At 36.5% G+C, this 14,111-nt stretch overlaps 2 protein-coding genes across 6 annotated transcripts; one reads left to right on the top strand and one right to left on the bottom strand.

Moving 5' to 3' along the window:
- Positions 1–364: 364 nt before the first annotated feature.
- Positions 365–3,082, bottom strand: LOC107945311 (beta-adaptin-like protein C). Of its 4 annotated transcripts, XR_001696474.2 has the most exons (5): positions 2,550–2,739; positions 2,394–2,440; positions 2,084–2,286; positions 1,546–1,622; positions 365–1,134 (listed from the first exon to the last, which is right to left on the bottom strand). XR_001696474.2 is itself a non-coding variant. In XM_016879270.2 (3 exons), exons 2-3 carry the CDS (start codon positions 1,608–1,610, stop codon positions 912–914), a joined length of 288 nt encoding a protein of 95 aa, XP_016734759.2. In that variant the 5' UTR covers positions 1,611–1,622; positions 2,084–2,858; the 3' UTR covers positions 365–911. The 4 variants fall into 4 exon arrangements, 1 of the variants encoding a protein (XP_016734759.2); XR_001696475.2 differs by lacking the exon at positions 2,394–2,440 and having other exon boundaries at positions 2,550–3,082; XR_001696473.2 differs by having other exon boundaries at positions 2,084–2,440.
- Positions 3,083–3,146: 64 nt separating this feature from the next.
- On the top strand, positions 3,147–6,065 carry LOC107945310 (autophagy-related protein 101). 2 transcript variants are annotated; one of them, XM_016879268.2, is made up of 7 exons: positions 3,147–3,390; positions 3,510–3,546; positions 3,696–3,781; positions 3,896–3,991; positions 4,181–4,346; positions 4,452–4,611; positions 5,689–6,065. In XM_016879268.2, exons 1-7 carry the CDS (start codon positions 3,358–3,360, stop codon positions 5,762–5,764), a joined length of 654 nt encoding a protein of 217 aa, XP_016734757.1. In that variant the 5' UTR covers positions 3,147–3,357; the 3' UTR covers positions 5,765–6,065. The 2 variants fall into 2 exon arrangements, with proteins under 2 accessions (XP_016734757.1, XP_016734758.1); XM_016879269.2 differs by having other exon boundaries at positions 5,628–6,065.
- Positions 6,066–14,111: the final 8,046 nt, after the last annotated feature.

Genomic DNA, 14,111 nt, shown 5'->3' with positions numbered 1-14,111 from the left:
TTTCAAATGTTTGTTATTAGTAACTCAACATTGCTAGCATCAAATAACTTTAAAACTAAAATCAACCGTTGGCTAGTAACTGAAATAGCCTATGGCCACCATGTAGAACGTGCAATGTCGAGCCTTGAGCTGGTCATCAATGCTAAAGGGAAGAATTAAAAATCACATCTGTTGGGGTTTTGACAGCAGAGGAAGAAAACAGAAGCAAGTAACCCGGATGATGTAAAGATTAACTTCATTACTTGAATAAGCAATATGCCATATACATAAGTAGTCCAGATTACATGTGTTGGTTTTTTTAGCAGAAAACTAAGGAGAAAAAGAAAAACGAATGCAAAGAAGTTTGAACAATAAGAAAACTGAATTTGATTTCCAAAATTCAGATCTTTTTCATTGACTTGAGAAGCATTTATGTTACAATGAAATATGGCAGTTAACTAATGTATAGCTGCTCCCACTAATACATGACTAAAGCCTAAATAGAATTACAAACAAAATGTAGCTGACATACCAGCTATAACATCAAACATAAATCCAACCCTATCTAAATGTATTATAACAAGAGATAGATGTCTAAGGTGTCATGCTACTAAAGACATCTAAAATTGGACGCCCAAGTAAAGAAGCAAAAATCTATGAATGTTTATTTAGGTACAAAAAAATTCCTGAAAAATGCAGGCACAAAAGATGAAAAGATATTATCTTTGCATATTGCATGCCAAACTAGTCTAAAACCTTCTGTCCAAAAATACCAAACCTTTTAAGGAAGCAGTTTTCAACTGATCTTAACAATGGAAATCGAGTCGTAGCAAAGTAAGGTCATAATAAATGGTGGATAACACGAAAGCAAAAATAACCATGAAGAAATAAATCTATCAAGTGAACCTCTTCAATTGCCGAGGTATGTTCCTCTAGGCGCAAATCATGTACTTTTGGAAGAGCACAGCTGCACATTTTCTAACATAAACAGATGGATCTCTAGCACACTTGCCCATAGCCACCAGAACAAGAGGTGCAATAACATGAAGACGAATTCCAGCCATGGTGCGAAGTGCCCATGCTCTCACCAAGGGATTAGGGTCCCCCAAATCCTTCTGGAAATAATTAATTGACAACAATGCTTCGTTGGGACGCCTACAAAATTAAACACAGAAACATTAACAATAAGTTCAATCTACCTGCTTAAATACAAGAAATACAATCCAGGTCTCATCACCTCTCCTTTGAACCACTATTATTTTAAACTAATGAGTTTCTACCATCTCAAGCACTGCTTTTATTAAGAAAAAGAACAGTTATTCAAAATGAATTGTAATTAATTAAACTTGAAAAGTGCTTAAAAACCATGATCTAATAACTACTCTTATCTAATAACTAGTTAAACTTGATACCGTTTCTATCCGGTGCAATTAGAGATAGATTTCAAGCAAGCATGTTCTTTGTTCATACTAATAATTCCCTCATTTACTAATATTGCTTCTTAACATATGGAAGCAACCATAGGAAAATAAAAAGAATATTGTAAGAGAAGTTTGCGAAACATACTTTTCAGCATAATGCAGTAGATACAAATAAACAAGTTTCTTTACTTCCAAAGATTGAGATGCCATGTTTTAAACAACCTGTAATTCAAGCAACCAGAGAGATGAAAAACATATATACACCTCAATTAACAAACAAATATAAGATTTAAAAGTATCCATTACCAAACCCTGATTTCATATCATGAATGCAATTATGAACAACTATCTGTATTTTATCCACAGTCTTAGACCCGATTCAACCATTTCTTCACTAATCAGAGTACAACTATCAATAAAGATCCAATGAATTATAACTACAACACTCGATAGCTTAATTTTCTTTCTCAATTATCCTGTGATAAGTTCACTACACCTATTAAACAATGATATTTAAACTTTTAGACACTTAAATTTATTTACACTTTCCAGAAACCTTATCAACAGTCAAAACGGTGCTTTGAATGAAATTACAAAATCCAGATCACTTCAATATTAAATTTTAAGTAAATTTTTCAGAGTTCATTCAATAAAAAGAAATCAAAAATGAAAAACGAAATTACCTGAGGGAAGTAATTAGAGACGTCGAAGCTTTGAGCGATGAGAGCGAGGAGTCGCTTGAGAGCCTCACACTTCTCCGAATCGAATTTACTATCTAAAAGCGGAGCTATGCTAACATCATTTGGATCGTTGTAGGGGTGAGCATCGGTTCAATCTGGAACACCATCGTCGACGCCTTGCTCAACATCTCCGCCATCGCTCCGAACTGTGGAAACATTTCCGATTAGTTTTTCCTATTTCTTCTTTACACAAATTAAGAATTCATAAAAATTGAATTTGAAAAATTAATTTCAAGGGGGAAATTGAGAAGACTTTGTGATCTCTTGATGTACTAATGGAAGCATTCATGGTAGATTTGCCTGAGAAAGAGAGAAAGAGAGGAAACAAAACAGAATATGCTGAGAAGAGAAGATGAAGAACGGAAGAAGAAAAAGGAATGAAGAACGGAAGAAGGAGAAGGAGCCTTACCTGGATGAAGGAGGAACCGGAAGAAGTCCTTGACCAAACTGATTTGCAACTCAAGGGGAAGGGGAAAGGGAAGGGGAAGGGGAAGGGGAAGGGGAAGGGGAAGGGGAAAGGGGAGAAGAAGGTAACATACATCAGAAAAGCCTGAAGAATGCAATTGAAGAACATATGGGTAAAAGAGGAAAACAAAAAGCAACTGAAGTTGCTAAATTTTTACTGGAACAAAAGGCTCCAGTCTGGAATTGAGACTCCAGTGAGATGAAATGCATTTTCAACGCACTGAAGAAAGCTTTCCAAACACCCTTGCGTTTGCTAACATTTCAGTTACAACTTTTTTAGCCTTAAAAAACTAACGTACTGAAATGCAGTTGCATCCAAAGGAAGCCTAAACCATGGGCCATATCGGACCTTCTTTAGCAGTTCTGGACTTTTGGGACGGCCCCTCAATGAGTCCCATCTTTTTTGAATTGTGAAATAAACAAATATACAATCAGAACCGGGAAAATGAAAAAGCAAAAGACGTCGTTGCGACAGCCGGAGGTAACACGTTATTAATCATGCTTATGTAAGCCACCTTATTTTTATTATCCAAACACCATTGAAGAAAGAAAAAGAAAAAAAGAGTGAGACAGATATATCCAAGCCTAAACAAAGTAAAAGGCACACACTCTGCCGATTAAAAGATCGATTAAGCAAAAAAGTAAAACAAGTTTCGATTGAAATCTAGGGTTTGATCCATCCAATTTTCTTCGATCTCTTCTTTCTTTTTCTCTTTTAGTTTCTTCTGGGTTTCCCTCTTTAAACAATTATCATGAACTGCGAAGTCTGCCAACTCAAAGAACTGGTAATCAAAATTTTCTCTTTTACTGTTTTATTTCACTCTTAAATATTAAGACATTCTATCTATGCTTCTGATTGAAAATTTCCTTTACTTTTCTCTAAATTTAACAATATCCTATTTAGGAAGTGGAGCATTTTGAAATTCGCGAAGTTTTGCGCTGTAAGTCCTCTCTTCAATTTCTATATATGTTCCTTTTTTAAGTAATTAATTTCGTTTATTAAACGTTCTCTCTTTTTTGTAGTTTTTTTTTATTTGATTAACTTGACCTGTTAAAAGTTTTTCTTTCCCTTTTAAATCCATGATGGCAGGCATTTTACATACAATAGTGTTTCATAGAGCATTAGGTCTAGTTCGGCCCAAAGATGTGGATTTGGAGCTTTTTGAAATTACTTATGTAAGTCATTCATGTCTTCAGTTTTTACTTCTCCAATCAAAATCACTGCTTTTATTTCCTGATTTTTCTCTGGCGTTTTGCATGTTTCCCAAATTCGTATTTTGTAATAATTAGGTGCAATGTGGGGATGTGGAGCTTGAGAAGAAAATAGATGAGAAGATTGATCATTTCATAAGTTGGGTGGAAAAACATCCCAATAAGAAAAGTCAGGTCTGTTATGTCTACTTCGCTTATAGTTTTCAGGTTTTTGTTTCGGATATGGTCGCCATTGCATCTTATTTTATGTTTAGGTTTTATTTTTGCTTATGTTGCATTTGCATGATATATGGTGGTAGCCTTTTACATTTTAGCTTGTATCTTGTCTTCAATATGAGTTCTTTGCTTGTGTTTGTGTTATAGATATGCTTATCGTTTTATGAGGTGAAAAGCAAGCAGCCGTCTTGGTTCACTAATAAAACCGAGCGCTTATATTGGGAGCAATGGTACGTCAATTTGAATGTTACTCAACACCCAAAACACCATTCAAGCAAATCTCATCATACCAAACTGATCGTTGACCCCGGAGGTATAACCTTGTTTATGCCCTTAACTTTAAAAAATTGTAAATTGCTTTTGCTTTCTTTAAAATCTATCTTCTTCCTGTTATGATTGTTTATGTTCATTAATATAGAGAGTGCTACTGAGGAGAGAAGTTGTCGTAGAGCAATGGTTGAAGCATCTCTTCGAGAGGTTCTGTTTCAAATAATAAAGTTTGTTAATGAGAAGAAGGACCATGTGCCCCCCATATCCGAGGGTGTCATTTATTTTCCATATGAAATTACCATACCAAGGTCAGCTCTCTCTTTATTATACCTTCTGTTTTCAGGTTATTTGTAAAATGAATTATGGTAGTAGAAAGCTGCTTTGTTGTTTCTGCTCTTTTCTACCGGAACTTTGGTGTTTCTCGTCAAAATCATCTCTTGTGAAACATAAAGTTGGAAAGACCGAAGAGCATAAAAGAGTCACGTCTGAGAAGTTAGTGAAATATATGACTGGTCTAATGACGAATGTTTAAAAGATTTTAATGGAGGAGTCTGACTGCATATCCTGACTCACTTTAAGGATAAAACAGCAGTGGATTGTTCTTGAATATAGTAAAATTTACTGTCTAGCGTTAAACATATTATTCCTATTGTTATCTGTTATGTAGTACGCATATTAGTACATATATTCAAGTAGCTTTCAGCTTGATTGTGTAAAATGTAAATGTTGAAACAAACACTAGGTTTTGCTCTTTCTTTCCCTCCTTTTCACTACTATTAATAGTATTTATCCTCATAAACTGGGATCAGAACACACCATAAGATTTCATTTTGTTTGGAGGAAACTAGAATATGCTTTGGGAATGCTGCCTTTCCACAAGAAAACATTTTTGTGCTTTCAGAAAGGTGCCTTGATAGGATGAACTTCCTGGAAGAGTTGGTTTAATATTCATTTGTCAACTAGCTTCCTGGTATCCTACCTTTTGATACAAGCAAGAGATGATAAAAGTAACGGAGGTTAGAGAGGTTGCTTGCTTTTATTTATTGATGGAATTGAAATCATCTCATACTGTAAAGTGTTTTGATCAACTAGCTAGGATGAGGAAGAAATTTAGAGAACTCCTTATGGTTAGGAAGTTAGGTTTTGACTGAAACTAGATTTTTTATGTTGATGTTTTCATTTTTTCCGATTGAGATATTTGGACTAAGTGTGCAAAATATAGCTAGTTACATTGATCAATCAAACTAGAATCAATTGACTGGCGCTCGATCCCTCGCTTTTGTTTTGATGAGTTGCTGTTGCTATTCTCATCTCTGTTTGTTAGGAAATTTCAATGAGGAACATGTTTAGAAATGGTGAGTTAATATTGTGCTGCCATTACTCAGTTCATCAGATTCTGCGTTTGGAATGGACATGATCAAGAGGATGCTCCACAGCGGGCATCCAACCATGCTCAGCTGATTATCGGACTGGGGGCAAGATTATTGAACTTGAGTTAACGGTTCCTCTACTATTCTTTAATGCATGAATAGAACTTGTAACAAAGCAAAATGCAGATCAGATGAAAGCTAAAGAGACACGCTGGGTTTTAATATCTGAAGATATAATAGCAAGGTGCATAATTGAATCCATTATCTTGTGAATATTATATCATCTATTAACCTTTTCCATTACTTCACTGTATAATACTATTACTAAAATTAACTTCTCAACAGTACGTGTTTATTATATTGTTTTCATGTTTATTAAATGCTTTGGATTCCATGTTTTCGTATTGTTTATATGGTGTCTGGAATTTGCCAAATATAGTTTCAACTTGGTGCTCATTTATTAGTTTTCCCTTGCAACCCAGTGTTTTGGTAAAGGCTGTAACGAAAGCTTGATCAACTAACTAAATGAAAAATCTATATCAGTTTTATTATTTAATTGAATCTATCTCTAAATTTACTAAACGAGTCGAGTTAAATTGAATGATTAATATATGAAAATTAATTTTACCATGTTTCATATGTATATATTTCAATGTTTCCAAATAATTTGTTTAAAAAAGAAAAGGAAGATAATAAATGTTATAGAAAAATTAAGAGAACAATGGTAATAAGTAAAAGGTAGATAAAAAATATGAGAGAGTTTTCATATTAAACTTTCATTTACAAAGTGCTTTATTTATAAATTTATTTGCATTCAATCAATAAATGTAAATTAAGCCTTCTTAATTACTTCATTGAAACATCTCATGGTCATAAATGAACTAGAGAATTTTCTCATCACTTTAATAAGGGTTTAAAGCGGTTATAGACATCCATTATTAATGTTGATGCCTTTTAAATAAAAAACATGTGTCTCATTAAAATGTTTATTAGGAAAAACTCTATTGGATAAAAACTTAATGAAGGAAAAAAAAGTAAATAATCTATTATTACAAGTTACTTCGTTAAAAACCTTTACCAGGAAAACCAGTAGGACAAAACATTGGTTAAAGAAAAAGAGTGCAACGTATTTTTTACTCCTCCTAATGGCCAATATCACATTACATCTTTCAGTTGACACGTTCTAATCTTGTGTAGTAGTCTTTCAAATGTTAAAGTTGGCAATGCATTGATTAAAAAGATTTGTTAAATTATCACTAGAACGAATTTGTTGAACTTCTATGTCACCTTTCTTCTCAAGATCATGAGTAAAGAATAATTTTGGTAAAATATGTTTTGTTCTATCACCTTTGATTGGACCACCGTTCAATTGAGCTATACATGCTGCATTATCTTCACATTAGATAGTTGGCATCTTTTCCTATAAAGGAAAATTACATATCTTTTGGATATGTTGAGTCAATAACCTTAGGCAAATACATTATCGGCTTGCCTTATACATTGCAATTATTTATGCATGATTTGAAGAGGTAGCAACTAATGCTTGCTTTGTTGAACACCAATAGTACCTCCACATGTAAATAAATATCCCGTTTGAGATCGACCTTTATGTGCATTTGATAAATATTCAACATCAACATAAGATACTAATAGAGATTTTGAATCATTTGAATAAAATAACCCCATATCAATGGTCCTTTTGAGATATCTAAATACATGTTTAATTTCATTCCAATGTTTAGGTGTTGGATAAGAACTAAATCTTGCTAACAAGTTTACAAGAAAATCTGTATCAGGTATTGTGTTGTTTGCAAGATACACCAATGCCCCTATAGTACTTAGATATGGTACTTCAGGACCAAGAAACTCTTCATCATTCTCACTGTTGAATATTGGCAATATCCCACATTAGGAAAAGATAGAAATGGAGGGGGTTTGGTTTGTTATATATAGAACCCCTCCCCCTTTGGTTGTATCATCCCAAAATCTTCTCCTTTGTAATATTTCTAGAAGAAATATTGATTTGGTAGTGTCCGAGGACGTAAGCTAAATTGGCCGAACCTCGTTAAATCTCTGGTATTTTATTTCTTATTTGTTTGCTTATATTTAATAGCTTTATGTTGGTTATATTTATTTAGTTATTATTGCTATAAATATCTAAGTGAGTTCTGTCTAGTTGTTGGGTTTTAAGCGGACCATTTGTGACCCCTCCAATTTAACTGGGAATTTTCTTAGTATAATTGTTGGCATAATAATTATCTAAATATTTCTGATAATATTGTTATTAATATTATCGTCGCTTCCGCAACAATTGGTATCAGAGCCAAGGTTTTGTAGTATGCTCTGTGTTTGCAGCTTAGTCTGATCTTACACATCAGAAACATTTCCGAAAGCTTGTGGGTATTCAGCATTTGGTGGCTATTAAATAGAAGCTATGGCAAAAATGACAGAAGAAAAACTATCCACAGCAACAACTTCCACCTCGTACATCTTGTCGAGGGTTGGAACTACAAATACGAGATTTGCAGTGGAAATTTTTGATGGAACATGTCATTTCGGCATGTGGCAAAGCGAGCTTCTAGATGCCCTCTTTCAACAAGGTCTAGATATTGCCATTGAGGAAGAAAAACCAGAAGGGTTGATGATAAAGAATGGAAGACCATCAACCGATTGGCATGTGTACAATTCGATCATGTCTTTCCAGAGAGCAGAAGTATACATTCAGTAAAGAGACTTCTGCAAGTAAATTGTGGAAGGCATTGGAGGAGAAATTTCTGAAGAAGAACAGTCAAAATAAGTTACATATGAAGAAAAGACTGTTTCGTTTCAGTTATGTCCTGGTACCACGATGAACGAGCACATTACCAATTTTAATCAGCTGGTGGCTGATTTGTTGAATTTGGATGTGACTTTTGAAGACGAAGACTTGGCGTTAATGTTGTTGGGATCGCTTCCTGAGGAGTTTGAGTACCTTGAAACTACTCTACTTCATGGAAAATCGGAAGTAACTTTCAATGAAGTAACTGCTGCATTGTATAGCTATGAACTACGCCGAAAGGATAAGTTGAAAGGTTCAGGTGAAGCAGCAGTGGAAGCATTGGTAACAAGAGGTCGTCAACAAAGTCAGTCTAAGGGGAAGAGAAGAAAGTCCAAAGGTCGAGCTGTTGCCAAAGATGAATGTTCTTTTTGCAAAGAAAAAGGACATTGGAAGAAAGATTGTCCAAAATTGAAGAAAAAAGGGAAGACTCCGCAAGATGCAAATGTTGCAGAATGCAATAGTGAAGCAGAGTCAGACTTTTCTCTTAGTATGACATCTTCAACATTATATGCAGATGAGTGGATCATGGATTCTGGTTGTTCCTATCATATGTGTCCATTCGGGAATGGTTCTTTGAATTTCAAAAACTAGATGAAGGGGTTGTTTACATGGGTAATGATAACACATGTAAAATAGCCGGGATAGGTTCAATTAAACTGAGGAGTCATGATGGATCTACTAGAATTTTGCGGGATGTACGATATGTCCCAAAGTTGAAGAAGAATCTCATCTCTTTGGGGTCGTTAGAATCTAAAGGCCTAGTTGTGACAATACGAGATGGAGTTCTTAAAGCAACTTCAGGAGCATTGGTGATGTTGAAAGGCATAAGAAAGAACAATCTGTATTACTACCAAGGTAGTACAGTGGTCGGGACAACAGCAGCAGCAATTACGAGTACCAAGAAGGACGCTGAGGCAACACAGCTGTGGCATATGCGTTTGGGCCATGCTGGTGAAAAATCCTTGCAAACTCTAGCCAAGCAAGGATTATTGAAAGGTACAAAGACTTGCAAACTTGAATTTTGCGAGCATTGTGTTCTGGGAAAACAACGAAGGGTGAAATTTGGCACTAGGATTCACAATACTAAAGGTATTCTGGATTATGTGCATTCTGATGTATGGGACCGTCCAAGACTCCATCACTTGGAGGAAGACGTTATTTTGTCACCTTTATTGATGATTTTCCAGACGAGTTTGGGTGTTTCCTATGAAGAACAAAGATGAGGTGCTTGAAGTTTTCCTTAAGTGGAAAACTAAAGTTGAAAATCAGACAGGAAGGAAGATTAAGGTTCTCCGATTAGACAACGGTGGAGAATATAAAAGCGATCCTTTCCTGAAGATATGCCAAGATTGTGGCATAGTAAGGCACTTCACGTAGGTGGAACACCGCAACAGAATGGGGTGGCAGAGCGTATGAATCGAACGCTTGTGGAGAAAGTTCGATGTATGTTATCTAATGCTGGATTAGATAGAAAGTTTTGGACTGAGGCTGTGACGTACGCTCAACATCTCATCAATCATTTGCCATCATCTGCTATAAATGGCAAGACTCCTTTGGAGAAATGGTATGGAAAACCTGCTACTGATTATGACACCTTGCGCATTTTTAGTTCTATTGCATATTATCATGTGAAAGAATCAAAGTTAGATCCAAGAGCAAAGAAGGCTCTATTCATGGGCTTCAATGCTGGTGTTAAGGGATATCGTTTGTGGTGTCTAGAGGCAAAGAAGACGATAATCAGTAGGGATGTTACCTTTCATGAATCTGCCATGTTGAATAAGGTAAATCCAGAAGGAGTGAGTAGTACTTCACAGCAGGTGGAGTGTACTCCGCAGCAGGTGGAGTTTGAGCAGAGTGTGGTAATTCCAGCAAAAGGTACCACTAGTGATTCTTCATTGGCAGATGCAGAGTCAGATGAGGAAGAGGTTTCTACCCAAGAACCTCAACAGCAATCAGAGCCAATTGCAGTCAGAAGGCAGAGACGAGAAATTCAGAAACCTGCTCGTTTCACTGACATGGTAGCTTATGCACTTCCAGTTGTTGATAATATTCCATCCACTTACACCGAAGCCATTCAGAGTTTAGAGAATAATAGATGGTTAGGTGCAATGGAAGAGGAAATGCAATCTCTAGAGAAAACAAGCGTGGAAGCTGGCACAACTACCAAAAGGGAAGAAGGCGATTGGTTGCAAATTTGAAGACACTATTGAAGTTTGTGTTATGAGAAGATGTTCGAAGATGTGGAATATCGCCAAGGTGGAGATTTGTTGAATATTGGCAATATCCACATTAGGAAAAGATAGAAATGGAGGGGTTTGGTTGTTATATATAGAACCCTCCCCCTTTGGTTGTATCATCCCAAATCTTCTCCTTTGTATATTTCTAGAAGAATATTGATTGGTAGTGTCCGAGACGTAAGCTAAATTGGCCGAACCTCGTTAAATCTCTGGTATTTTATTTCTTATTTGTTTGCTTATATTTAATAGCTTTATGTTGGTTATATTTATTTAGTTATTATTGCTATAAATATCTAAGTGAGTTCTGTCTAGTTGTTGGGTTTTAAGCGGGACCATTTGTGACCCCTCCAATTTAACTGAGAATTTTCTTAGTATAATTGTTGGCATAATAATTATCTAAATATTTTCTGATAATATTGTTATTAATATTATCGTCGCTTCCGCAACAATTGGTATCAGAGCCAAGGTTTTGTAGTATGCTCTGTGTTTGCAGCTTAGTCTGATCTTACACATCAGAAACATTTCCGAAAGCTTGTGGGTATTCAGCATTTGGTGGCTATTAAATAGAAGCTATGGCAAAAATGACAGAAGAAAAACCATCCACAGCAACAACTTCCACCTCGTACATCTTGTCGAGGGTTGGAACTACAAATACGAGATTTGCAGTGGAAATTTTTGATGGAACAGGTCATTTCGGCATGTGGCAAAGCGAGCTTCTAGATGCCCTCTTTCAACAAGGTCTAGATATTGCCATTGAGGAAGAAAAACCAGAAGGGGTTGATGATAAAGAATGGAAGACCATCAACCGATTGGCATGTGGTACAATTCGATCATGTCTTTCCAGAGAGCAGAAGTATACATTCAGTAAAGAGACTTCTGCAAGTAAATTGTGGAAGGCATTGGAGGGAGAAATTTCTGAAGAAGAACAGTCAAATAAGTTACATATGAAGAAAAGACTGTTTCGTTTCAGTTATGTTCCTGGTACCACGATGAACGAGCACATTACCAATTTTAATCAGCTGGTGGCTGATTTGTTGAATTTGGATGTGACTTTTGAAGACGAAGACTTGGCGTTAATGTTGTTGGGATCGCTTCCTGAGGAGTTTGAGTACCTTGAAACTACTCTACTTCATGGAAAATCGGAAGTAACTTTCAATGAAGTAACTGCTGCATTGTATAGCTATGAACTACGCCGAAAGGATAAGTTGAAAGGTTCAGGTGAAGCAGCAGTGGAAGCATTGGTAACAAGAGGTCGTCAACAAAGTCAGTCTAAGGGGAAGAGAAGAAAGTCCAAAGGTCGAGCTGTTGCCAAAGATGAATGTTCTTTTGCAAAGAAAAAGGACATTGGAAGAAAGATTGTCCAAAATTGAAGAAAAAAGGGAAGACTCCGCAAGATGCAAATGTTGCAGAATGCAATAGTGAAGCAGAGTCAGACTTTTCTCTTAGTATGACATCTTCAACATTATATGCAGATGAGTGGATCATGGATTCTGGTTGTTCCTATCATATGTGTCCCATTCGGGAATGGTTCTTGAATTTCAAAAACTAGATGAAGGGGTTGTTTACATGGGTAATGATAACACATGTAAAATAGCCGGGATAGGTTCAATTAAACTGAGGAGTCATGATGGATCTACTAGAATTTTGCGGGATGTACGATATGTCCCAAAGTGAAGAAGAATCTCATCTCTTTGGGGTCGTTAGAATCTAAAGGCCTAGTTGTGACAATACGAGATGGAGTTCTTAAAGCAACTTCAGGAGCATTGGTGATGTTGAAAGGCATAAGAAAGAACAATCTGTATTACTACCAAGGTAGTACAGTGGTCGGGACAACAGCAGCAGCAATTACGAGTACAAGAAGGGCGCTGAGGCAACACAGCTGTGGCATATGCGTTTGGCCATGCTGGTGAAAAATCCTTGCAAACTCTAGCCAAGCAAGATTATTGAAAGGTACAAAGACTTGCAAACTTGAATTTTGCGAGCATTGTGTTCTGGGAAAACAACGAAGGGTGAAATTTGGCACTAGGATTCACAATACTAAAGGTATTCTGGATTATGTGCATCTGATGTATGGGACCGTCCAAGACTCCATCACTTGAGGAAGACGTTATTTTGTCACCTTTATTGATGATTTTTCCAGACGAGTTTGGGTGTTTCCTATGAAGAACAAAGATGAGTGCTTGAATTTTCCTTAAGTGGAAAACTAAAGTTGAAAATCAGACAGGAAGGAAGATTAAGGTTCTCCGATCAGACAACGGTGGAGAATATAAAAGCGATCCTTCCTGAAGATATGCCAAGATTGTGGCATAGTAAGCACTTCACCGTAGGTGGAACACCGCAACAGAATGGGGTGGCAGAGCGTATGAATCGAACGCTTGTGGAGAAAGTTCGATGTATGTTATCTAATGCTGGATTAGATAGAAAGTTTTGGACTGAGGCTGTGACGTACGGCTCAACATCTCATCAATCATTTGCCATCATCTGCTATAAATGGCAAGACTCCCTTGGAGAAATGGTATGGAAAACCTGCTACTGATTATGACACCTTGCGCATTTTTGGTTCTATTGCATATTATCATGTGAAAGAATCAAAGTTAGATCCAAGAGCAAAGAAGGCTCTATTCATGGGCTTCAATGCTGGTGTTAAGGGATATCGTTTGTGGTGTTAGAGGCAAAGAAGACGATAATCAGTAGGGATGTTACCTTTCATGAATCTGCCATGTTGAATAAGGTAAATCCAGAAGGAGTGAGTAGTACTTCACAGCAGTGGAGTGTACTCCGCAGCAGGTGGAGTTTGAGCAGAGTGTGGTAATTCCAGCAAAAGGTACCACTAGTGATTCTTCATTGGCAGATGCAGAGTCAGATGAGGAAGAGGTTTCTACCCAAGAACCTCAACAGCAATCAGAGCCAATTGCAGTCAGAAGGCAGAGACGAGAAATTCAGAAACCTGCTCGTTCACTGACATGGTAGCTTATGCACTTCCAGTTTGATAATATTCCATCCACTTACACCGAAGCCATTCAGAGTTTAGAGAATAATAGATGGTTAGGTGCAATGGAAGAGGAAATGCAATCTCTAGAGAAAAACAAGCGTGGAAGCTGGCACAACTACCAAAAGGAAGAAGGCGATTGGTTGCAAATTTGAAGACACTATTGAAGTTTGTGTTATGAGAAGATGTTCGAAGATGTGGAATATCGCCAAGGTGGAGATTTGTTGAATATTGGCAATATCCCACATTAGGAAAAGATAGAAATGGAGGGGGTTGGTTTGTTTATATATAGAACCCCTCCCCCTTTGGTTGTATATCCCAAAAATCTTCTCCTTTGTAATATTTCTAGAAGAAATTTGATTTGGTAGTGTCCGAGGACGTAGCTAAATTGTCG

Source organism: Gossypium hirsutum, chromosome D12, assembly GCF_007990345.1.
Source record: "Gossypium hirsutum isolate 1008001.06 chromosome D12, Gossypium_hirsutum_v2.1, whole genome shotgun sequence".
Taxonomy (NCBI): domain Eukaryota; kingdom Viridiplantae; phylum Streptophyta; class Magnoliopsida; order Malvales; family Malvaceae; genus Gossypium; species Gossypium hirsutum.
The sequence above is the reverse complement of the archived record's forward strand: the minus strand, read 5'-3'. Positions and strand labels throughout refer to the sequence as shown.